The sequence below is a fragment of the Nannobrachium achirus genome, assembly GCF_963921795.1.
Source record: "Nannobrachium achirus genome assembly, chromosome: 11".
In the NCBI taxonomy this organism is placed as follows: domain Eukaryota; kingdom Metazoa; phylum Chordata; class Actinopteri; order Myctophiformes; family Myctophidae; genus Nannobrachium; species Nannobrachium achirus.
The window spans coordinates 10304297-10331403 of NC_137820.1; the positions used below are offsets into that span (position 1 = coordinate 10304297).

Here is a 27107-nt window from a genome sequence, read left to right on the forward strand (position 1 = left end):
AGGTAAGGCAGGTCGTCTTGACTTGTGACCAGTCTGACCACCTGCCTGTTATTGAGACAACATCCATCACGCACATGTGCTGATGTACGCATTGCGTCCATATGTACGTGAATAAAAAAACTTCAATGCAGCTTTAGTCCATGCATGAGGTAAAATTAGAAAATGTGTTTATTCTGTATTTTGCCATTAACCCTACACGGGCCAGTCAGAGTGAACCAAAGGGCCACATATGGCCCCCGGGCCGTACAATGCCCAGGTCTGTTATAGAGTATATCTTGGCTACTGTCACAAAATACAGTATTTCGTCGTTGTCGGGTGGAAACCTTGTATGTCCAAAACCGTTCGTTTTGTATTTATCATCTATAAAATGTACTAAACTAGTGAAAACAGCAGATCTACAAGCACACAACGCCTCGCATCAGAGGCGTTGTGTGCTTGTAGATCGGCTGTTTTCACTAGTTTTGTGCAACGGTCTTGTATGATGAAGCAGGGCAAAAGACGTACACATCTGAAACTTGGAGATATGAGGTTTCTGCCCGACAGTGACGATTTGCATGTATGAAACCCTGTTGCATTAGTTGACTAAATAAGAATCCAAATAAAGACCAAAGGCTGACACCATGGGTGATGTTTTTGTTACGTCCCTCACAGTCCCGGGCCCCTGCGAGATGTCCCCAGCTTTGAGACACTATCCAGTGAGATGGAGTCGCTGAAGACACACCTATCTCAGATCGATTCTCCAGTAGTGCTTTGCCACAATGACCTTCTGACCAAAAACATTGTTTACAACCACACCAAAGGTGAGAGCGAGTGATTGTTGGTTGGCTGTGTGAGTGTGGAGGGGGGGGCGTGTTGTTGGCGCAGGTGTAAATTATTCACGCATCAATTTGGACGCAGCTAGGGTAACTTACGGTAGATTCCTCCTTATCGTCGTTGTCGGGTGGAAACCTTGTATGTCCAAAACCGTAAATCTTTATCATTTAAAAAGATTTACTAAACTAGTGAAAACAGCCGATCTACAAGCACACAACGCCTCGCACCGCGAGGCGTTGTGTGCTTGTAGATCTGCTGTTTTCACTAGTTTTGTGCGACGGCCTTGTCTGATGAAGCAAGGCTTTACTTCGCGAAAAAACATACAAATTTGAAACTTGGAGATACAAGGTTTCTGCCCGACAGTGACGATATGGTACCCTATAACCCTAACCTTATTTTCACCAGTGTCTTACCCCTTCCCTATAAACTTCCCTACATTTTTTAAAACGTTTTAAAATTGTTCAAGTACTTGATCTAAATCGACACGTTATGAGCTTATCGGCTATTTGAACTATTCAAAAATGTTTTTCAAAATAGTAAAAAAAAAGAAAAAAAAAAGCAAAGAAGTTTAGAGATAAGGGGGCACTGGAGAAAATAAGGCCATTAGAGAAAAGAACTAGCCATATCTGAAGAATGTCAAAATGATGCTTAATGACATACAATGTTTTGTTTTATTTTGGGTGTGCCTATTGACATTCCCAAAATAGGTACGCCAGGTTGAAAGATGTTAATCCTCATACTGTGTATGAATGAATAGTCTTAAAGGACAACTTTAGTTTTTTACAACAAGGGTTCATATTTTAGATTGCAATTAAAGAAGATGAGTGTTAAAATTATTTCATTTACTTCTTTCTATTGTTTTAGAGATTCTTATTTCAGTGGTTGGGGGCATGCGTACAATATGTCATTTTACATAGAATAAGCCCATTCCCAAGATACAAGAATTTTTCTTTCATCATTCATCAGAAGTGATAGCACAAAGTCTCGACTGTTTGGAATAAGAGACTGACTGCCCTGTCGCACACGGAGCAAAAGAATCACTGTAGCTCAAACAAATGAAACGGGCAAAATAGGCCGAACCTGCTCCTTTTCAATGACTATGAATAATGCTTATCAAAAATATGAAAGAAGAAGCTAGTGTTCCACAAATGGGCCCATTTATATTATAATATTTCCAAGAAGAAGACCTAGGTCCTAGATCTTATTTTCTTATCTATTGTTGAGAAGAAATCTTTTTTTTTTTTTTTTTCATCTTTATCATAGGCTAGCCAACTTATTCTGTACAAACTGCAATTTGGGAACCTTGGCACATTGTGAAAGATTCTTTTTTTTTACAAGGACAACATTCCTCTCAATACAGACGTAATGTCCTTTTGACTCACACTGATTCTGTACTTTCAACAATGACAAAGGGAAGCGAAACATCAATTATATGCCTGTGCCTTGGATGTGTGTGTTCCTCCTTCTGTTGTCCTGGTAACCGCTTCTGGGCGGCAGTACAGTAGCTCAGGAGATGGAGCGTCCACTTGGTTCCCGGTTCGATCCCCCTGGGGTTTATGTTGAATTGCCCCTGAGCATGAAGACACTAACCCCTGACTGCTCTCCTGAAGCAGGTTGTTGCGTTGCATGGTTGCCTCCGCCATTCGTGTGTTAATGCAGTGGTTCTCAACCTGTGGGTTGGGAACCCCAGGGGATACCCAAATTATTATTATTATTATTATTATTTTTTTTTGGGGGGGGGGGGGTCCCCAGATGATTAACTTAATGTGCAACATTGTTTTCTCACTCAACAGTAAACAAACCAAGATAAAGTTTGTTTACTGTCACATTGTCACATTTCTGAAGTGACAATTTAAGGACTTTTTAATACTATAATATATTAGAGACAGAAATTGAGACAGAAATTGTCACAACGCCTCGCAAATCTGCTATTTTCACAATAGAACCGTGCTATTACAACATGTAATTCCTCGACTCTTAGTGCTCGTCAGGGTGTGTGGACCCCCAAAATAATCATATTTTGGGGGTCATTTTTGTCAAGGCCTTAAAAGGTTGAGAACCACTTTGTTAATGGTTGTTTGTAAAACGCTTTGAACAAAAGCTCTATATACTGTATATACAGCACCACTTACTTTTACATTTATTTTTCTCTTTTAGGAATGGTGAGATTTATTGACTATGAGTATGCAGACTACAACTTCCAGGCCTTTGATATTGGGAATCATTTCAATGAATTTTGTGGTAGGGTCTCCTCATTATTGCTGTGAGTCACTTTGAATAAAACAGTCCTTCATAAGTCTGTGATATAAAGTTGTTTGTAGTGTTATGACCTGGCTGTACCTTACTGTATGTGTGTATGTTCATCACTCTAAGATAAAAAATCGAACCTCTGTTCGAAGTGGAGCTGTGTGTGTGTGTGTGTGTGTGTGTGTGTGTGTGTGTGTGTGTGTGTGTGTGCAACAGCGCCCCTCCCTTAACATGTGTGGCCAGAAAAGGTTACTGCAGGAGTGCAGGCTACATACCCGGAGACAGACAGACAGACAAACAGACAAACAGACAGACAGACAGACAGACCCACACACACGGCCACGTATAGGGAGCTCCACACAGCTCCAAAAATGGAATTGTGATAGGCATGACTTTTAGATACATTATTGAAGTATTTTCTATATCGTAGGACAATAAGTTATCATGAAAAAACGGTTTGTGTGTGTGTGTGTGTGTGTGCGCGTGCGTGTGCGTGCGTGCGTGCGTGCGTGCGTGCGTGTGTGTGTGTGTGTGTGTGTGTGTGTGTGTGTGTGTGTGTGAAAGGTGTAAATGATGTTGACTACACCCTGTACCCTAGCGGTGAACTACAGAGGGACTGGCTGACAGCCTACCTGGAGAGCTATAAACACAGTACAGGACGAGAGACCACCGTTACGCAGACAGAAGTTACAAGGCTCTACATTCAAGTCTGTAAATTCTCACTGGTAAGGAATTCCTCTTTGTTCTCTCTCCACTGTTATTATTATTAATTTAAAGAAAAGGAACAAAACTTGCTGCTGATTCATCATTGTGGTACTGGAACACTTCAGCTTAAGTGTGGCAAATCAAAGTAATTTATTTTTTTAGGAGTGGTTTAAATATATAAAAGATAATAGGATAACACCAGTGTATGCATTTCAACTATATCCATATGTACGCCAACCTCTTCAGTGGATGTTTGTGAGAAGCAATGGCAGGGTGGCAACACTTTAAGCATCACATTTTAGCAATTTTCTTTTCCAGCACCTCAAAGTTCCCCTGCACCTAACCCCAACAAACCCCACCCTCTATCTACAGCTGACCTACGGCTGTACGGAGTTTGATGGACCCCGTCTGAGTTGATTAAAAACCGCCGCTTGGAAAAATGAAACACAGCAGCCAAAATTATTTTTCTTACAACCACAATTTTCATTCTTTGGCGGCTCAAGCGGTGCGGGTCTATCGTCTGAAAGGGCTCTCATAACTTTGACACAATATGTGGAATTGTCTTCGCAATTTTGGGCTGGTGTGAATGTCTCTTGAAATACGCCAGAAATGATGAGAAAGCATATTACTTTTTTTGAAATAACCGACGCCTTAGCCAGAGAAATGGAAAGAAGGGGAAGTAGGAGGAGGGGGAGGGTCAGGGACGTGCTGGCCATTGGGAAAAGCGGGACAACTCCCGAACGGCCGGTACATTCTCGTCCGGTCCAGGCCGGGCCATTAGGAAAAAAATGTAACTGTTAGCACAAAAGTAAAAATTAAACTGTTTGCACAAAAGTAGTGAAAACAGCAGATCTACAAGCACACAACGCCTCGCGGTGCGAGGCGTTGTGTGCTTGTAGATCGGCTGTTTTCACTAGTTTAAATCATTTTTTAAATGATAAATACAAAACAAACGGTTTTGGACATACAAGGTTTCCACCCGACAATAACGAAATATAGGCCTAATTCATGCATGGCAAATCTTTGAGTAGCAGCAGCACTATAGAGAGATCTCTCTCTATATAGCGCGCAATGAGGGCCTCTCCAACTCTTTTTCCCGGGCTGAATCAGGGGCCCAGCACGTCCCTGGGGAGGGTAGTCTGGAATGGAGTAGGAGCAGCGATAACATGATGTTGATTGAAATCAGATTGTCTTTGACAAACCGAGGAGGACCCCTGACTCCTGGGGAAAGTGGGAGAAATCGCTCACTGACACCCGTGGTTAAGCCAAGTTCCCAACCCGACTCATTTATATAAAAGACTGGTGTTGAAATGAAGGACAACATGCTTGTTTATGGAGACAATCATGAGAGAATTATTGCCGTCTCCTATCTGATTCGAGGGACTATTCATCAAGAAAATGTGAGGCTGAAGGCTGAAGTATTCCCCCTCCCAAAAATGTATTGTTTCTGGCTGATCCACTGTTGTACTCATTCCAACCCACTTGCTACTTGTGAATGCTCTATTATCTGTCCTCGTCATTGTCCATTGGAATGAATTATTAGTCTGACAAGCAGAGCAGAAGAGTCACACATGGCTTCCCTGCTTCCAGGAAAATGTCTCACAATTCACTTGTTCGGCGGTCATCACCAAAGCAAACATTCACAGGTTGAATCCACAAAGCGGCAAACGTCCTAATTGACAGTCATGTGTCTTGTTAGTGACTTGTAATGAGCCCCCAAACCTGGTTTATTCCTTATAACCCTAGGTAGGAGTTTTAGCTAAGTGTCCCAAGTGATGCAAATGAGACACATTTCATCAAAAAACTATTTTAAGTATTCCTAACTCAGTATCACGCCTTTGGCTGTTTGTATTGTTTTCATCGCTTCCAGATAACCAGGGAAAGCACCCTGGCCTCTGGGCTCTGTAACCGACAGCATCCACTGTGTCTGCGTCGTCTTCTGTGTGTGGCACTGACAAAGACTGGCTAGCGGCCAAAGTTCTGATGACTGACTGCTCCCCCTCTCAAGTCTTAATCCCGGGGAGCGCGTGCCAAGGCACAGTGGGGTCTTTACGACGCGTGACTCGTCTTTTCCTCCGCAGGGATCCTCCAGCGTCTCTCGATACGGAGGCTAAAGCCTGTAAAACGAATTGGAAAAAGCCTCTGTGATGTCACCCATAGTACGCAACTCTCAATCTCAGTTTTTCTCAATGGCTTCCCTGTCACCGACGGGCTCTGCTTAGTGTTAGGCTAATAGCCGCTTAATGCAGAGGGGTTATTAATCATCATGGAAATGCGCTCAATCTCTCTCTCTCTCTTCCTCCCAAAGACAGAGATTACCGATGAAAATTTGCCAAGAAAGGGAGGGAGGAGGGGGGGAAAAAGTCCAAGGGGGGAAAACCACATTCTCCTCTGCCAGTATTTCATTCCGGACCCCTTTATTTGATTATCAAATAAAAATGTGATTATATCACTGGGCCACAGAACAGAGGCTTGCCTGGATCCTATTAGGGCCTTGCTATTAGTGGTCCTATCATGAAGATTTACTGTCGGGTGGGGAAACAACAGAAATTTATGGAGGCGTGGATGTCTATGGCCTTAAGTGAGCGAAAACCATTAAGGAGGGAACCATTCAATGCAGAGCTTTGTCATTCTGACTGAGCACGTCGCTGAGGCGACATGCAACTGCTTGGGGAGCTGTTAAAGAAACCGACTCAAAGTCAACCAGCAAAGAAGATGGAGTGGAGTTGATAACGTGTACTGTTGGCTGAATTCTGTTTTTCACTGAGTTCTTTTTCTGGGTGAGGAGGAGGTCTCCGAAATATAGCGTTCAGATAAACAGCATTTGCGGTGATAAAATTCCACTGGGACTAACATGAATGAAATTCACAGAACCTGCAGTATTTGGGAAATGTCCCCAGCACAGCATAACGGCATGGCTATTATGTGTCCATACGATCCTCGAAGAGAATGACACGCTCTTGCAAAATAGGATTTTCAAAAGTTTACAGAGAATATACGTACATGCAGGCATAAACCACATTACTGCTACCAAAAATGTTTCAACGTACAGTCTGCCAGTCAAACTGTCTTCCACGGTAGGCCTACTGTACCAAGAACTTTACCATTCAATTTATAGATAAATGTTTGCCAATCTCATGGTTGTTGGGTACCGTTTTCGGTTCACAGTTTGGTTGATTGCTGGATTATGATGGATAGGGCTTTTAAAAGGGCATTTAAGGAATGCGAGGACTCACTGGCAGTTACAGTATAAGTTCTCACAGACAAAATATCTAAAAAATAAAGGTCTAATGTTCTCCTATGGGTTTGTAGACATACTGTTGAGGTAATATTTTTTATAATAGTAATAAATGTAATAATTATTGTAATAATGTAAATTGCCTGTCCCATACCGCTGGAGTTAATAGTATATTGATATCAATGATCAGAAATCTTTCTTCAGTGCAGTGAGTATTTAAGTTACATATTGAAGATTAAGTCTTTCTTCGTTCTTCTCTTCTGTCAGGCATCCAACTTCTTCTGGAGTCTTTGGGCATTCCTGCAGGCACGATACTCCTCTATTAAGTTCGACTTCCAAAGGTTTGTTTTACTCTTTTCTCATAAAGACACTAACAAAGTGAGGTGTCTTTCTGTCATTCACCTGTTGCTACTGCAAGTGTTATCCTAGTGCAAGGGTCTTCAACAGGGGGTCCGGGAGCCCTAGGGGGTCCTCAGGGTTACTACAGGGGTTCCTCCAAATCTTTGTGTGATACAAACTTGTTTCTCCTTTTTTATATTACTTGAACCATAGTGTCCATATTCTGAGAACTTTAGCCGAAAATAGCAGATCTACCAGCTCACAATGCCTCGCAGTGTGAGCTTGTAGCTTGTAGACGGCTATTTTTGGCAAAGAGGTTTGGTGTAGAGGGGAAAAAGAGCAGACTAAGTACAGAGTTAAAGGTCAAATGTATTAAGTTTTGACGGTTCAGGTTAAATATCTGAAAAACAAATGAATCCAAAATACACTGATGATTGTGCTGTCCAACAATGAAACTAAATGGAATCTATGAGAAGGTTGTGGGGGTCTCTTCATCTCTCTCTCAACTAAGGGGTCCTTGGCCTGAAAACGTTGAAGAGCCCTGCTAGTCGGTTACTAGGATCTTAGTCGTTACTAAGCTTTAGGTCACAATCAAGGTCAAAGTCAAAATTAAATTATCGGTCGTCTGAAATATTTCAGATAGGAAGACTTCTCTTCCTATCTGAGATATTTTATTTATGGGCTCATACGCTTATAAGGTTTATGATAGAATTATTATAATTACAGCTTAGCTAATGTGTCACCAAACATACCGTAGTTAGTACATAGAAATGAATTACTAATAAATCAACTGGCTTTCGCCACTCTAACCCATACATCATGTGGAGTCGAAAAATAAAAAATAAATATCACAATTCATGATATGCGTACTGTAGGCTTGACAGGGAAAAACGTATGCATTGATATGGTCCAGGGGCGTCACAAGGGGGAGAAAGTGGGACTGAGACTGAGTTACTAGGGCCCAAGGTGGAGGGGCCTTAGTTATTTTATACTTTAGCTATTGAAAAATAGCAGATATACAAGCTCACAGATATACAAGCTGCAAGCTTGTAGATCTGCTATTTTTGAAAAGTCGTGGAAATGTGTGCAAATCTTTGAATATTTTGTAAGCGAACATTTGTAACTACATTTTTGCTTCTGGGGGGGTCCCTGGAACTAAATATTTTGAGATGGGTGTCCTTGGCCAAATACATATCATTTTTGGGATCCTTCACGTGAAAACGTTTGAGCACCACTGACATAGAAACATACGTTTTTCAAAAAAAACCTAGAAGGATTTGAAATATTCAAAGACTTAAAAATAGCAGATATACAAGCTCACAGCGGCACCGAATGCTGCGCTGCGAGCCTGTAGACCTGCTATTTTTGAAATGTTGTGGAAATGTGTGCAAATCTTTGAATATATGTATTTTGTAAGCGAACATTTGTAACTACATTTTTGCTTCTGGGGGGGTCCCTGGAACTAAATATTATGAGATGGGGGTCCGTGGCCAAATACATATCATTTTGGGGGTCCTTCACGTGAAAACGTTTGAGCACCACTGACATAGAAACATAGGTTTTTAAAAAAAAAACTATAAAGGATTTGAAATATTCAAAGACTTGCAAAATGTTCACGACTTTTCAAAAATAGCAGATCGACGCTCACAGCAGCGACACTTTTCGCTGTGAGCTTGTATATCTGCTATTGTTCAATAGTTAAAGCGCAGTGAATCCTTGCACCCAGAATTTGGCTGCAACACCCCTGATAGGGACTTTGGACCAGTGCTTCTGAAGGCATTCTTGTCCTACCGCACCCGACAACACTGAAGTTCACGAGGGTGAAAAGTTTGCCGCTCCCTCCCTCCTCCCTCCTCTCTCGTTCTCTCCTCCCTCCCTCCCTCCCGCCTGCCTGCCTGTCTGCCGCCGCCACCGCTGTCACGACCGTGATCCTAATTGCTATCGACAGACGGCACCCTCCTCCTCCCCTGTGTGGCGTTTCCCCCTAAACTCTCCTCTAGCTAAAGCAGCCATAGGTATAGCCCCACTAAACACACACAACACACGCACACACGCACACGCGCACGCACGCACGCACACATTATAGACACAATACAAACACATTTACAATGTAGACAGGTACACAAAAACACTCCCACGCACACACACATACTGCATATCGTCACTGTCGGGCAGAAACCTCGTATCTCCAAGTTTCAAATTTGTATATTTTCTGTCGTGAATTAAAGCCCTACTACATCATACAAAAGTGTCGCACAAAAGTAGTGAAAATAGCAGATCTACAAGCACACAACGCCTCGGATTGCGAGGCGTTGTGTGATTGTAGATCGGCTATTTTCACTATTTTAAATCATTTTTAAAATAATAACAATGAAAGGAAGGTTTTGGACATACAAGGTTTCCACACGACAACGACGATATATACATTGTAGAAACACTGGTGTGCACGCACACGCACACGCACACACACACACGCACGCACACGTACACACAAAACACACACAGACACACACACACGCACGCAGAGCAGACGCAGATAAACACCCACACGCACATACACACATGCTGATATATTTATGTTCAGACACTTGCACACACACACACGCGCGCGCGCACACGGCTGTCTCATTTCGAGCGGCTGGACCTGGAAGGAAATGTGATCCAGAGGGGTTCCGAGCGCAGACACAGAGCCTCTATTGTTCCAGCTAGAGCCATCGTCGCTCCTACCGCTTCCATTATATACCTTCTCTCCTCTCATCCCCCAATCCCCGGTCCGGGCCCCCCCGGCCCCCGGCCCTCAGCGCTAGCCTGGCCACATGCACCCGCTCTAGACGTCTGAGGTTGTCCTAAAGTGCACAGCCAGAGTCGGGTTACCTTCCCTCTCTAACTAGGTGGGCAGGGGCGTCACAAGGGGGGGTGGGGGAAGTGGGACTGAGTTACTATAGGGCCCAAGGTGGAGGGGCCTTCATTTTATATACTTCAGCTATTGAAAAATAGCAGATCTACAAGAGCTTGTAGTTCTGCTATTATTGAAAAGTCGTGAAAATGTGTGCAAATCTTTGAATATTTTTAAGCGAACATTTGTAACTCAAATTTTGCTTCTGAGGGGTCCCTGTAAATAATCCTGGGGGGTCCCTGGAACTAAATATTTTGAGATGGGGGTCCGTGGCCAAATACATCGTTTTGGGGGGTCCTTCACATGAAAAGGTTTGAGCATCACTGACATAGAAACATACGTTTTTCAAAAAAAGTACAAGCTACTACAAGCTTGCCGCGCTTGTACATCTGCTATTTTTCAATAGTTGAAGCACAAAATAGGAATAGGTTCCCAGCCTAAATGGGTTAAACCCCCCCCCCCCCCCCCCCCTATGAAGAACATTCATGGGGGCCCCGCAGTGAATCCTTGTACCCAGGGCCCAGGATTTGGTGAGACACCCCTGCTAGGGGGGGTTAACCAAAATGAGTTTAAGGGCAGGGGTGGTAGCTCGTGGTGGTTGGGGGGTTGGGGGGGGGGAGACTGATGTTTGAAGGTACTGCTTCCCTCAATTCAATCACCTTGCTGTACCCCATCTTCTAGTTTCAAAATCCCCGAGCGCCCCTGAGCTGGAGAAGGGAGAATGCGGACGCTATTTTTGTGTGTGGATGAAGTGCTCCTTTGTTTTTCGTCTGGTATAAAAATGACAGTGTGTTCAGAATGCTACTGTAAGTAGTAGTGTCTGTCCATTTTGGGTAACTTTTATTTTTTATTTTTGAGCGGTGGTAAACCGCTCCATAGAGTGGCTGTGCGTGTGTCTGTAGCCTTTTTCCTCAGCGTTTTGCCATAGCAAAACGTGTGTGTGTAGCATAGCCTGTACATCCTAGACTCAAATCCTAGTCTGAAGACGTTATGCAAGCACGACCACCGCTCACTTCACATTGGGTGTGATTTTTATATATTTTTTTAACTTTGTCTATTAAAGATTGCACAATAAGATACACAAAGACAATAATAAAACAAAAAAGAAAGACACATGATACAAAACACGCACAAAGACAAAAAAAATAACATTGGGGTTACACTTTCTTCACCTTCACATCAGCAGCTCACCTCTTCTGAATCTATACATCAACCATTTTTCCCATCTTTTATTAAAAAGTTCTTCTTTTATCTTCAGTTTGAACGTTAACTGTTCCATGTCCTGTATATTGTCCATAATTGTCCTCCATTGTCTCCGGAGTGAGGTCCTTGAGACAGTTCTTAGAAATTGCTTTTTTAGCAGCGATCAGTAAAATCTTAATTAGATATTTGTTCCCCGCCTGTACAGACTCCTCTATGAGACCAATGTCTAGGCATAAATTAGGAATTTCATATCCCAATACTTAACAAATAACCGAGTGTATGACATCCCAGAAAGGCCGGACCTTCTTACAATCCCAGAATATAAAGTATGCGTACGATTGTAGAGCAGGGGTCTTCAACAGACCCTAGGGGGTCCTCAGAGTTACAGGGAGTCCTCCAAATCTTTGTGTGATAAGAACTTTATTTTTTCCACACTAACCACTTGAATCCCTATTCTTTGAGGAACATTAGCCAAGAATAGCCGATCTACAAGCGCGAGGCGTTGTGAGCTTGTAGATCGGCTATTCTTGGCAAAAAAAGGTTTGGTGTAGAGGGAAAAGAAGAGCAGACTAAGTATTGACGGTTCAATTGGTTCAATGTCTAAAAATACACATTAAACCAACAACCTACACTGATGATAGTGCTGTCAAACAAGTCTACAATGTCTGAGAAATCTATGAATCTGCAACACAATTTCATACAATACATAGTGGGGGTCCCTGCTTTATCTCTCTCTCTCTCAGCAAAGGGGTCCTTGGCCTGAAAACATTGAAGACCCCTGATGTAGAGGAAAGAGTTTATAGCACTAGGCTTGTACTGTATGTATGTGTTGTGCATGTGGCCGCCATGTGGCTGTGTATTGCTACAGTAGTACTAGTTGTCTGTTGCGTCCATACTGTATGTTCAGTTGTCAGACTTAATTGGCAGAAGTGGTCAGGAGCCCAGAATACAACTTGTTGACTCTTTTCTTCTGGCTGTCGGCGGTCATCAGTCTAGTTCAGGGGTCGGCAACCCAAAATGTTGAAAGAGCTATATTGGACCAAAGAAACTAAAAACAAATCTGTCTGGAGCCGCAAAAAATTATAAAAGCCTTATATATCGTCGTTGTCGAGTGGAAACCTTGTATGTCCAAAACTTCGTTTTGTATTTATCATTTACAAAATGAACTAAACTAGTGAAAACAGCCGATCTACAAGCACACAACGCCTCGCACCGCGAGGCGCTGTGTGCTTGTAGATAACGGCAAAGTAACGGCAAAGTAACGGCAGCAGGATTGGGGAGAAAGTAACGGCAGCAGCATGTTCAACATTCAACATTACTTTAGCGTAGAATGACAGGTTTTCCAAGTGCATAATCTCTTGCATTTTATGCTTCCTAATGAGTCTGCATTAACACACACAGTGTGTGTGTGTGTGTGTGTGTGTGTGTGTGTGTGTGTGTGTGTGTGTGTGTGTGTGTGTGTGTGTGAGTGCGTGCGTGCGTGCGTGCGTGCGTGCGTGCGTGCGTGCGTGCGTGCGTGCGTGCGTGCGTGCGTGCGTGCGCGCACACGAGTGTGCGTGCATCTTCAGTCCTGTTTCTCTGTTATCCAGGGACGTGCAGAGAATGTTAGAGGCAGAGGCTGAAATTTTTAAAAGGGCCTTTTGGTGAAAATATCGAAAATAGCAGAGCAGAGCTATTTTCGGTGCTTGATACCACACTGAACTAAACAAGTCAAGAACATAATCAAGTCAATACTGGAGATGTGGTATTTCCGGTATGGATTTCTGCATAGAGAGGGCAGAGAGGGAGAGTTTGGACAAGGCAATTGTCTTGAATGCTGCCTTTCAGATATGGCATTTGCATTTCTTTCACCATAGTAAAAACTGCATTCATGGTCTGGAGAGAGCTGGGCACTTTTTTACAGACGGATAAAAGGGCATGCAGGGGCTCAAGCCCCCTTTGATGTCTATGTGTGCAGTGTGCACGTGCCTGCTGTTATCCCCCTGGGCCAAATCTCTCCTGACTTCCCATCGGGTGACAGGCGTCGGTCGGGCCGTGTGCTCTAACCAGGCCCATATGGAGATGTGACAATGGGGAGCCACAAGGGGAATGCTACTCCCCCACCCCACACACACACACACACACACACACACACACACACACACACACACAGGGGCGTCACAAGGGGGGGGGGGGGAGTGGGACTGAGTTACTAGGGCCCAAGGTGGAGGGGCCCTTGTAACTTTAGCTATTGAAAAATAGCAGATATACAAGCTCACAGCGCGGCACCGAGTGCCGCGCTGCGAGCTTGTAGATCTGCTATTTTTTTGAAAAGTCGTGAAAATGTGTGCAAATCTTTGAATATATGTATTTTTTTAAGCGAACGTTTGTAACTAAAATTTTGCTTCTGGGGGGCGGGGGGTCCCTGGAGCTAAATATTTTGAGATGGGGGTCCGTGGCCAAATACATATCATCTTGGGGGTCCTTCACATGAAAAAGTTTGAGCACCACTGACAATGGAAACATAGGTTTCTTGCACACATTTTCACAATTTTTCAAAAATAGCAGATCTACAAGCTCGCAGCGCGGCACTCGGTGCCGCGCTGTGAGCTTGTATAATCTGCTATTTTTCATTCAGTTAACATTCATGGCGGGCCCGTAGTGAATCCTTGTACCCAGGGCCCAGAATTTGGTGTGACGCCCCTGCACACACACACACACACACACACACACACACACACACACACACACACACACACACACATACACACACACACACACCCTCGATCCCCCTCTCTATTTACTTTCTTTTCATGATTTCGCTCATGTGCTGAAAGTGTCTGAGAGGCCGCGGTTTGGAGTTTGCGGACGCGCTGGCGAGGCGAGCCCTTTACATGACAAAGACATTATTATGGCCGGGGAAATTGTGTGTGCGTGCGCGTGTGGGCATGCATGCAAGTCTGTTTGTCTGTGCGTGCGTGCGTGCGTGGCGTGCATGTGTTTTGATGCAAGGGGGCTGGGTTTGACTGCAAAACCCAAATGGGGAGGTGTGGGGGTTGTTCACAAAAGCACATTGTGAAATGGAATACCTGCTTCAAATTGAGGGAGTTCACTTCCTGGTATTTTTCGCTGAATAGAAAAACGTCTCGGTTTCGTTGCTGCTGATGATAAATACTGCCCATGTTACTTTTAGGTGTCCAGTCTAATAAAAGCCAGGATGAATGTGATTATGTATGAGGACTGCTGGTATTTTCAGCAGACAATAGTCTTGAGTCAAACATGATTACACATGGCCCAAATGTCAAATATTAACTAGAAATACTGTTCCTACGAAACAGTGGCTGCACCTCATTGGCTAAGGGCCCTGCCTTTGTACTGTCGAGGAGAACTTGACTGATAGATAAATAATGAAGATAACATACATCTTGCGTCATTTTGAGGGAACTTGACTGATGGATTACGTCATTTTGAGGGAACTTGACTGATGGATTACGTCATTTTGAGGAGAATTTGACTGATGGATTACGTCATTTTGAGGAGAACTTGACTGATAGATTATGTCATTTTGAGGAGAACTTGATCGATAAATAATGAAGATAACATACGTATGCTCGCGAGCCCACAGTGATTGCGAAGTGACAGTGAGAAATATTTGAATTCTCAACAGCAAAGCAAATTCCACTGGATGTTTTCTTTCTTTAAACTATTCATCCCCTGATTAATAATGTCATTTATTAATTATCTTTTAGTCAATAGAAATACGTGATTAGGACCCCCGTCTTTCAAGGAACCTTGGACAGTGATCGATGGAGTCTTCTCTCTTGTGTCACCCCTCTACTGTCTTCTCCTCTATTGTCGCATTTGTGGGTCACCCCTACATGAAATATAGGAAGCAGACAGACTCCCTAATTCCCTTTTATTGATTGATTGATTGATTGATTGAAGAATTTATTAGAAGTTTGCAATAGAAAAAAGTACAGTTTCATGACAGTACAAATCACTGGTACAAGGTCAACTAAAAGGAGATCCTAGAAAGCCGAAAGGCTTATTTCCACAGGAACCACACTTTAAGTATCTCATATAACATTGAAAGACAGACGGATAAATTAGTTTTACAATTATTTAACAGTTAAACAATATGGTTGTGTAGAAATGAAAGCAATGCTAAGTAGTTTTGTATTATACCCATTATACGTGAAAGTTAACAGCATTTGATGGACATTGCTGAGGACCCAAGGGACTGGCGTGTTGAGTGTGAAATTGATCGGAAGAGCGCGGATCTACATAAAAAAAGAAAAACAGAAAGCTGCATAAACAGCATAAGTTGAAGCTTAGTTCTTGACACAATACAACCTGACGTTTAGGTGGAGAGAAAAGCAGCAAAGGGAACAAGTAAGACGTGTGTTGTTTTTTATGTGGCCTTGACAAATCTATAAGAAGAGGAAAATTGATTTGGCATTGAGGGCTTTATGAAAGCACTTATTAAAGGACAAACTTCAATCTCTTATGTTTCTATTTTCTAGGCTTTTGAAAATACCATTCTGCTTCTTCTATTTTCAAAGGTTTGTTATAATGGCCAAGGGCAAAAGCATGCAGTACTTCAGAAATCCCATTTATTGGAGTTTTCTGCAACAAAGCAAAACTATTGTGTTTTCTCTAGAAGTTAGCTTTTGGAGAGCATCATGCACTGTGGCAACTCTCAGATCCAGCTGACTTGATGACAATTGATCACAGTAGTGTATGCTGTAGGCGTGCCAGGCCAGTGCTAGTGGGAGAATTGCATTGTGGTTATTCAACGGCAAAAACAGACAGTAAAATGCCAAAAATGTGAGGAGATGTAATGGCAGCCATATGAGTATGAGCATGCCAGGCAAGTATTTTTTTATTTAGGACTAATTTTTATAAAAAAAATAAAAATAAAAGAACACTGTGTGCCGCCTATAGGAAGCGGCAGCACAATGTGCACACGTCCATATCTTTTTGCTTCAATTAAGGATCCAAATAATGAACAGCCAGAATTATTAGAAAAGAAATGGAGCCTAGTCATTTCTGTTTGAGTAGCCTACTGTATGATACTCACCGCACAAGCCTTGTGCATACACAAAGTAGGCTAATCAAACGTTTCATCATCATAATCATCATCGGCCTGCTCACTCCTCATGCATAGAAGGAAGCATGAGCTCAGTTCGGGGCTCTCCCCAGGTTGGCAGAGGGAGAGATAGCGCCCAGGATTACACTTTAGACAATTGGCACTGGGTGAAAAATGGGTTACAAAATCTTGGGATAAAAATGGTAAATGGTAAATGGTAAATGGTAAATGGTGCATTTATATAGCGCTTTTTAATCCAAAGCGCTTTACATAGATTGTGCATTACATTCACCCATTCACACACACATTCATACACCGGTGGCGGAGGAAGCCATGCAAGGCACCAACCTACTCACCGGAGGCAATTAGGGGTTCAGAGTCTTGCCCAAGGACCCTTCGACATTAACTCAGGGGGAGCCCGGATTCGAACTGGGAACCCTTCGGGATTTATACCCTTCGTGCTCTAATACCAGTTTCTCTACCCCTGAGCTATGCCGCCCCTTTTAGTCACACTGTACCACTACTTCCTGTTCATCCACAGAGCATTGATTCTAGTTGTTTTCTCCATTAGATTAAAGTACTTTCTTTTCACTTTTTTCAACTTTTATTTTAAAATACATTCTATTTGTCTGCCTCATCTTTTTACCATCCCAAGTAATAAAAGTTGAAAAAGGTGAAAAGAAATCTAATGGAGAAAACAACTAGAATCAATGCTCTGTGGATGAACAGGAAGTAGTGGTACAGTGTGACTAAAAGGGATCTGGCGCCCTCTATCTTGCAATGCACTACTTTGTGCAAAAGGAGAATATACGCTTAGGTTTGTTTCAGAGAAAATTGGACAGCTGACAGCTGGTGTTTGAACACATGCGCACGTGCACCGGCCCACACTTTAGTGTCTGCATTTTGAGAACACATGCAGCAGCAGAAATATTTACTGTATAACACTCTATACACACATAACAACAATATGCCACTCAAATTACTCTGTCTGTGTTAGCGTGCTTCTGGTATGTTTCCAAAGGGACTACAGTTCAGTGCAGCAGTTTCTACTTCCGTTACTCGCCTTTTCGGGAGGTTTGGTTCCAGACTCTATATAGCAGCCATTCGGAGATTGCGGAATGGTTGTCTGACTACGCGAGACTGGTCGAAGAAGTTCGTCGGCTTTTGAAGCTTCCCTACAGCTTACGACTCAACACGACAGTCTGCACACCGCCCATTCGACAACAGATTTTTGGCCACAGATGCTTTCCAATGTGAAGGAAAGTCATGCATTTCCCTGCACTAAAAATATTTCATATCCGCCCTTCAGAGAGACCCTGGCTTTTAGTTTTCCTTTCTTTTCTCGAATAGCTATCTGCTCAAAAGATTCTCTGGTTCTCTTGTCCCTCCAGCGAGTGAATGCTTTCATGAAACTCTGTTTGATGTGTCCACCCAATCTATTGTACTGTATGGTAAGGATGCTGTCTTTACAGAATCAGGGTTAAGGTCAATGGTCGTGTGTGTGTGTGTGTGTGTGTGTGTGTGTGTGTGTGTGTGTGTGTGTGTGTGTGCGTGCGTGCGTGCGTGCGTGCGTGCGTGCGTGCGTGCGTGCGTGCGTTGCGTGTGTCAGCAGGGCAATTCATTTTTTTCCCAATGAATTGAATTAAAGAGTTCTACAAAATGAGAACACGTTAGCAGGACAGGTTGTGGAATTATTCAGTACAATGTATGCGTTCCATCTCTCTTGACACAGATATGGGTTATTATTCAAATTTGGTTAGCAGTGGCCTTGCGAAACATGGTTGTCGATTCCAATCCTTGGACAAACTCATTTGGATGGGGCATGTGAGTGATTCTATCCACCCGGCACTCCCTCAACAATAATGGCAAGATGCCCTTGAGCAAGACACTCGATTATACAGTTTGTGCTAGACAGTAGTGGCCAACATTATAAAATTGTTACTGCATGGGCAGCTCCCATAGGTGTGAATGTCTGTAATGAAGCTGTCAGTTGGTTACAGGTGTGCCAGTTTTGTGTGTGTGCTTGCTTGCATGCATGCGTGTGTGTGTGCGTGTGTGTGTGTGTGTGTGTGTGCGAGTGCTATATCCTCACACAAAACCTGATCAAATAAACATGTGTATGAGGCAATGCAATTGAACTAAAAAAATGATATGTAAAAAGAAAAAATAATGACAGTAAATGACATGACATCAAGCGCATTTCATCTACGGACATCACGCTTACTGACCATGAAAATGCAGCAGAGAGAGACTATTGCACTTGCACGAATGTGATCAGGTGAAATATTAACACTTTTGGTGGCAGTCTCGAGCCCAGACGAACAAAAGCAAAACGTTGCGCTCAATTGGTACATGCCTGCCCTGACCGGCAGAGATGGATCGCATTTTAATGTATATTTAATGTTTATGTATTTTAAATCCTTTGTTTTGAATGTTGTAATTTGGCAGAGTGCGAGGGCGGGTCTTGACCTTGCCTCAACTAGTGAATGAAGCCTTGTGGAAATGTCCTTATGACATTGAAGATGTCATAAGGACAGGTTTGTGATAACTACATTACTGCATAACCCATACATACATGTTGTGTTATTTGTGATGCTATGGTGTCAGTATCATGGTCCTGGGGTCCTGGTCAGTATCCTGATGTCAGTATCCTGGTATCTAGGGCTGTCACAATTATTACATAATCGTCTAATCGCAATTATTTGAGGTAATCGCAATTATTTTGCATAATCGTCATAATCGTTTCCATGTTGAGAAATGTTAATATAGTTTCAAACACTTTCAAAAAGTAGTGGAAATAGCAGATCTACAAACTCACAACGCGTCGCTTGTAGATCGGCTATTTCCATTATCAATGTTATTTCCACTATCAGTGTACTTTTTTAAGTATAAAATTGTCAAATATGTCAGTAATTTCTATATACATTATAATTTCCTATATTTATGTTATGTGTCATGATTGCCATGTGCAACTTCAAAGCCTAAAAGCCAAACAGAAATGTAATTGTCAACAACAAATACACAATTAAATCGTTAATCGCAATTATTTGAGTGAACAATTAATCGCCACGTAAAATGTCATAATCGTGACAGCCCTACTGGTATCTGTATCCCGGTCAGTGTTCTGGTGTCAGTATCATGGTCCTGGTGTCAATATCCATCAATATCCTGGTCAGTGTCATGGCCAGTACCCTGGTGTCTGTGAAGTACAGGTGTAAAGGCAACTCTGTGTAGTCGGCTAGTTTCAGCAAGCAACACCTGAGAGCAACCAAACATAAAATGACTTTCTCCTCCACGAGTCTCTCCCTACCGTTTTAGTCTAGTTTTTATTTTGTTGACGAAATTGTCAATATATTTAGTCTTTAGTCATCACAGGTTAGTTTTTATTTAGTTTTTATTTAGTTTTCGTCGACACACATTTTTCGTCATAGTTTTAGTTGACGAAATCAACACTGTCCCACACACAGTGGTAAACATTTTGGCTGCCTGATAAAAACGCCCTGAAAAACACTCTTGTTCTCAAATAATTGCGACCATAGGTCGCATTTACTATCAAAAGCTCCAGGGGCTGTCTGTCAGTCCGTCAGTCAGTCACACTTTTGCCCTGCTCATATCTCCACAACCGTTGCCCCGATCCATGCCAAAATTTCCACACAAACTCCTTGCCTGCCAAACTACAACCTCGAAGGATCCCCGGAGTTCCAGGGACCCCCAGGTCCCTGGGGGACCCCCAGGTGTAAAAACATTACCACATACACGTCACACTTTCCCCCTACTCATATCTCGGCCACCGTTGCCCCGATCCATGCCAAAATTTCCACACAAACTCCTTGCCTGTCAAACTACAACCTCCAAGGACCCCCGGAGTTCTAGGGGGACCCCCAGGTCCCTGGGGGACCCCCAGGTGTAAAAAAAATACCAAATGTGCAAAAATGACCAAATGACCACCCCCACGGGGCTGCTCACGGGGAATTCCCGGGGACCACCCACTCCTGGTACTCCAGAACGGATGCAAAAGTGGTGGCGCCCCCAGTGGAGGACCCCCTCCACTGCAGCTCACATAAAATGCCCTAACTCGGCCTAGGAGCGTCCGGGAGAGCCGGGGCCGGTACCTATTCGTCCGCCAAGGCAACGCGGAGACCCCACCCCTCATTTCTCACATGGCCCTCTTCTAGCGAGACCTACGGTCGCTTATCTCCCGATTAGGGAGTCTTACTGGTACAATATGTGTATTCACTCAGGCAGCAGTATTATCCCTTTTTGTTTTGTTTTTATTATTAACCTCATTATTACTGTGCAGTAAGCAAATCCCTACATTCTCAACCCACCCTTTTCTCTCCTTTCAGGTATGCAAATGCGAGACTCAACCTCTATTTTCAGAAGAAGGAAGAATATTTTGGATTGACGCTGACTTAAGAAACAAGAGTGTAGACTTGTTGCAAAGCGCAAGTAGTTAAAGTCTGTGCCACTTTACAAGCCCAGACAAGAGCTCAAAGATACAGAACTCGTAGCATACTCTCTTGCGCTAATTGTCCGGCATTAAGTTAAAACCACTACAGAGAAGTAGGCATTGAATAAGCTTCTTGAACCTTTCTTTTTTTCTTTTCTCTCTTTATTGTGTGTTGCTCTGTCTGTTATTTCAGGCCATAGGCTTCGTTAATCTGTTTTGCTATCGCAGTGATTTTTCAAATATTTGTTTTAACCACGCACCGCGTGCCGATAAGCCTATTTGGCAAATTGAGATAGCTGCTCGTGCCAGAAGCACATTAATTGCTCCCACATTTTAGCCCAGTCGCACAGCCACAAGTAACTGAGGATGGATCATAAAAGCCTCATAAGAGGGTTATTTGCAAGGCTTATTCAACTCTCTGCTGGAAAAGAAATACAACTGTTTCCACTTCGGTCCACTTACAACTATAGTGTATTATTTCAAGATGATGATAACACAGGGATTTTCGGTTTTATTTGTATTTAGTGAGGGGTTGGGTCCTTATTGTTGTTCGAGTAAAGAGAATGTGAAATAGATTAACCCTTTATAATTGTAATGAAGTAGATGATTGGGTGTGTATATTAAGCATGTCATTTATTGGAAATTGTTGCGCCTCACAGTATGAGTTCATACATTGTTTGGGTGGGTATTCCTACTAGGAATTGAACCCCCAAACCTTGCCCACCATTTTAATATGCTTTACCCTGCTCCACGGAGATGGAACCCTTAAAGGGCAAGTTCACCTCTGGGACAACCTGATCTTATTTTATTGTTGTTTGGGACACGATCAACACAATCCTGAGTAATTTTTTGTGTTCAATCTGTGTTTTGAGATATGATGCTGTGAACTTGCCCTTTAAAGGAAAATTCCGGACTAGAAGGTAATCTTACCTTTAGAAGTTCTTATCATCTCCGCAGAAAGTGGTCCAGGTGTTGTTGGTAAATGTCTGTCGTACATAATGAAACTAGTCAGACATTTGCCCTACTCATATCTCCGCCACCGTCGGCCCTATCAATGCCAAACTTTGCACACACACTCCTTGGATGGCAAATCACCCTTCATTTCTCACATGGCCCTCTTCTAGCACCACTATCAGGCCGACTTTTGCAAACCATATTTTTGGACACTGCTCCTACAGATTTCTTCCTGAAATCATGCAAAGCGGTACACAGTAGCCCTATCTCTAGAGTCATGTCATCAACATGGATCTGTCCCATTTCCCATATCCCCTCCTGATTGGCTACAATTGCCTTCTAAAGTTTGTGAATGCGACCTGAGGGTGGCTTATCTCCCAATATAGAGAGTCTTACTGGTGGTACATAATGCCAAGTATATTCAGTGTCTATTTCCACCGGGTGCCAGTACTGCTGTACTCTCACCCCATAGAGCAGGGTTCCCCAATAGGCGGCCCGTGGGCCATTTGCAGCCCGCGGGGGGCTACTGTCTGGCCCCCACCAACCCCAGTAATAATGGTGGTATAAGGGTGGTATAAGAGCAGCAACAACACTAGTATATCGTCATTGTTGGGTGGAAACCTCGTATCTCAAAATGTGTATTTTCTTTCACAAAGTAAAGCCCTGCTTCATCATACGAGGCCGTCGCACAAAAGTAGTGAAAACAGCAGATCTACAAGCACACAACGCCTCCCGGTGCGAGGCGCTGTGTGCTTGTAGATCGGCTGTTTTCACTAGTTTAAATCGTCGTCACTTTGTTGACATTCACGTTAGCTGCTCAAGTGTGAGCGTTCAAAGTTAAGGGAGTAATTCTACCATAGGCAGCGGCGTTACGTCGCCTGACGTACCATCTGAACGTACCCGGCCAGGGCACACTGGGTCAACAGCACCCAGGCGTCTCGTGAGTTCAAAGTTCATGGCTTCATGGCAATAATGGCGGCGCCCGGTGGGATAGGCCGAATGGACAAGATTGCCTGTTATAGAGAAGAAGAAATAAAAAACACCTGGACTACTTTTTGCGGAGATAATAACAACTTCTAAAGGTCAGATTACCTTTTAGGCCTAAATTCTTCATTAACCCAGATGCTGTTAGTGCCATGCCCTATCAAATAAGCTAGGGAATGGAGCACTTTGCTCAGGGGGAGGAATGCATGGCTACGCATGCGTTTAGGGTTTCAATTCAATTCAATTCAGGTCGGACGAACGCAACGTTGGAGTAATGCGTGCCGGAACAATGCTACGCACCCTTGCTCAAGTGCTATACAGTACAGTCTTTAGTCTTTACATTGAGTTTAGCAACACTCAGTCCATTGGTTTTAGCAGCAACCAGGTGCTAATTATTAAACAGTATCTTAATGAATTTGTTCTTTATACCTGCATTAGGTTAAAAAAGTGGGAGCTTATTGCAATACATTAGCAGAAAGTAGAGTACTACTTACCAGTGTGGTTATGTGTGTACATAATAAAAACCTACCACAGTCTATCTGCCTTTTGTCTATTGTGTACAGTAGCTGCTTGTATAGGGAAAGAAATGGAGCAGGGAATATTAGTCTAAAGACACATGCGTCTCTTAGTAGGCTATACTCAGTTGGTCATATTATGTGAAATGGATGTACCGGTAGATACAATGCAGGGGAGGTGACAATCTATATCATCCTCTCTGAGGCAAGCACAACAGGGTCTGTCATAGCAGGAACACTTCCCAATGATCATGGAAGGTCAAAAGAGGAGGGAAATGATGACAATGGTGTTCCTCACCTTCACCTCTAGAGCTCCATTCCTGATTATCAAGGCTGTTCTGACTTCTCTGACTCAAACAATCCCGAAAGCTTTTCAAAGGGGCATTGTTCGTCAAACATATAATATTTAATTAGCAAGCTGATGCACTTAAAGAGAACCAAGGACTTTGATTGAAAAGGGAAAAGAAATGGCCTTTTGTCCATTGACCATTTTGTTCTCCTCAAAAAAGTGCTGAAGATGTTTCTTCTTTCACTTCTAATTGCATTAAAAAAGGAAGTATAGACCTTTATGCAATGTTTCAAAGACATTGAAAGACAGGCACAACTGAAGCAAGTAATTTCTGTGTTCATTGTATAATGTGTAGTGTATGTAGGTGCGTGTGTGGTTTTCTTTTGTTCAGCTTTGCATTTACCTTTTTAGTTATTGTTGTTGAAGGCTTCCCAAGGCTGACCCTTGGAATTCTAATTACTACTTTTCTCTTTTTATACGGTATCTTATACTCCAAACTAACTTCACAAAAAGAATAATTTATGTTCAAAACAAAAACGGAGATGAGTGGAATTTATTTATTTGTTTTTCAAAAATAATTCATGATCACAGACCACAAGACATGAGACTGACAGTAGTAATGTAACGAGTAATGACAGTAGGCCTATGTCCATACGTGGTCATTCAAAGATATGGGTTTAATATTGACTAGTAAGACACCTGAGGGTGACATATGCGACCTCAGGGTGACATGCGACCTCGCCCTAAAGGGCGAGGTCGCGCCAATTCTTGACCATCTGGCCAACCACAGCGTTTCTGACGATTCTAGTTGTTGTCATTCTGGGGGGAGTTTGTTCATGTTTTTGTGAGGGTATCAACCCTAGGAGACACGGGGAGAACATGCAAACTCCACACAGAAAGGCCCTATCGCCCACACCCTGGGTGGGGTTGGCGATAGGGCCTTTCTGTGTGGAGTTTGCCTAAACATGGAGATGTGGTACAGAATGACTCGTATATGGGCATAAAAAGTATGTCATGTGATATCACTTCCTGTACAGACAGTCAGACAGAAAGCCATTGACTCCGGCCTAACAATGGCTACTGTCTATGACGGTAGTCCCATATGACATGATATCTCCATATATAGTGTTCTCCACATCTCCATGTTTAGGCCAAACAGGTTTTCTCCATGTATAGGTCCAAATACCCAACGTTGACAACGAAACGTTCTTAACACAGCCACCCCCATATTTACTTTAGAAAATATGTTAAATTCTAAGAACGTTTCGAGTACCGGTTTGATACAAGAGCGAATAAGCGCTACACTTCTGGAATCCTGTGCGTCGACCTAAAGTCGGATCCAGGCCTAATAACTTTATCTGGCGGCCCTGTTGCCACCTCCTTGTTACATTTTCTTTTCTCCAGGTGGATGGACATTCTTTCATAGGTGATCTAAGTCCAGCCGCCCGTATCAGATCGGAGGAGGATACCGCACATTGTACCTCATCCACCCTTTCTTCTCTCTCCTTTTGGTATCTTTATCCTCCTCCTCCTTTATTCTTTTGTATTCTTCTCTTTTTTTGTCTTTCTTAGTCTTGTGTATCCTTCTCTTTTTTTTTGTCTTTCTTAGTCTTGTGTAGCCGCCCCGTACAGGAAGTGATGTCACGACTCACTGACATCACACTGACATCACTTCCTGTACAGAAGGAAGGTCACTCAAGCGACAAGGTTTTTCAGGGTAAATGCGACCTTCGGTCGCAATTACATCAGGGATCTCCATGCCTGGGCATCAAAGGGACAAGTACTGACACCGACATATCCATAAATAGCCATTAAATCTTTAGTGAATACATTTTCCCATTGACTTGAATGAGGAAAATTCAAATGGTAAGACGGAATTCATTTGCAAGCGTGACTCGCGTCACGGCAACCACACTTGCATCTTTCTAGTTCATCTTGTTTCATCACATTAAACTGTTGTCAGTCACCTCTTGTATCAAAAGTGCATGAAGTGATTGTACTTCATAGGCTTGCAGATCCAGGTAGCGTGCAACCATGACCACACTGCCTGTTTTAATGAATAACGTTGTCCCCGTAATCAAACACTGTAGCTTTGATGCCCGATGGAGAGAGAGAGACACCTTAACATGTCTGAAGGGTCTACTCTTTGTAATAACAATTTATAATTCTCTTGATCTGAAGGAGGCAGTCTGTTAAAAGAACATGACTTTTGTTCTTGACACTTAAACATGTTTCTCTGTTCTTTGAAATTCGAAAGTCAATTTTCCCTGGAGGGGACTCCGTCTCAAGTTGAGTCTTTCATAACAAAAGTCCCCCCCACCCCACCCACCCACCCACCCACCCACACACACACACACACACACACACACACACACACACACACACACACACACACACACACACACACACACACACACACACACACACACACACACACACACACACAGCGGAGGGTGTTATTAAGCTGTTACTGTAAGCATAATAATGTAAAGGTGAAGTCTGAATGCTGTGTAATCAGAGTTACATCCAATCTCTCTCTGGCTTGAAAACAGTGTTGCCAGACGTACAGTACGATAATTATCGTATTTGTACGATAATTTTACCCTCTGTACGACGTCCGATCAATAATCCCAAAAAAATGCCCAAACGTAACACAAAAAAAGTGTGTGAATTTACTAAATTCCCTGGCTGCTGATCCGGGATCCAGTTTGACTTTTCAAAATAAGTCAGTAAATGTACTGATTTACTGACTTATTTTGAAAAGCCAAACCAGATCTGACCCCAGATCTGTACTGTATCTGGAGGCATTAAGAACACCGGTCTCTTCTTTCCAGTCCAGTTTCAGGCTTGTATTTGAGTAAGGTCCAGGAAGTTGCCTGCTTCCACGAAGCATTATGTGATGTGTTTTTCGTCACGTACTGTAGGAGTCACGAGCAAGGTTGTTTCTTACACTAAATACAATTTTTTGTGTGAAATTAAATATTTACACGTGTGAGTTCTCTTTTTTGGCTGTGTATACGATTTCAAATACGATAATTTTAACCCTCTTGTACAATAATTCAACATTTCCCATTTGGCAACACTGCTTGAAGAAAGACTACAGGCAACATTCTGCTCACGCTCCCTTTACCTCTTTGTTCTCTACATTATGTCTATTAGACAAAATTGTCAGTAATTGAGAGGAATGCATGCAGTCATATTCACACCAAGTGCCTTTAAATAAAGACACCCAGTGTGAGTGTGCGGTGCCTTAGGCCAGTGGTTCTCAATCTATTTTGGCACCCAAAATACACCCTTACACTGATTTCCGAAGCCAAGTACCCCCTTGACTACAGCAAAATTTACATCAAAAGTCCAGTTCCAATGACAATACGTTCAAAATAAAACAGCATAATGGCAAATAAAC

The 27107-nt window shown here is 42.9% G+C and overlaps 1 protein-coding gene across 1 annotated transcript in view; it reads left to right on the forward strand.

Moving 5' to 3' along the window:
• LOC308294891 (ethanolamine kinase 1) overlaps positions 1-23433 on the forward strand; it is a 43598-nt gene extending 20165 nt beyond the window's left edge. Inside the window, exons 4-8 of the mRNA XM_080737806.1 lie at positions 652-800; positions 2971-3054; positions 3625-3785; positions 7271-7344; positions 20856-23433. Coding sequence (XP_080593932.1) covers positions 652-800; positions 2971-3054; positions 3625-3785; positions 7271-7344; positions 20856-20925 — 538 coding nt within the window. The 3' untranslated portion in view covers positions 20926-23433. The remainder of the gene's footprint in view (positions 1-651; positions 801-2970; positions 3055-3624; positions 3786-7270; positions 7345-20855) is intronic.
• The last annotated feature ends 3674 nt before the right edge of the window (positions 23434-27107 follow it).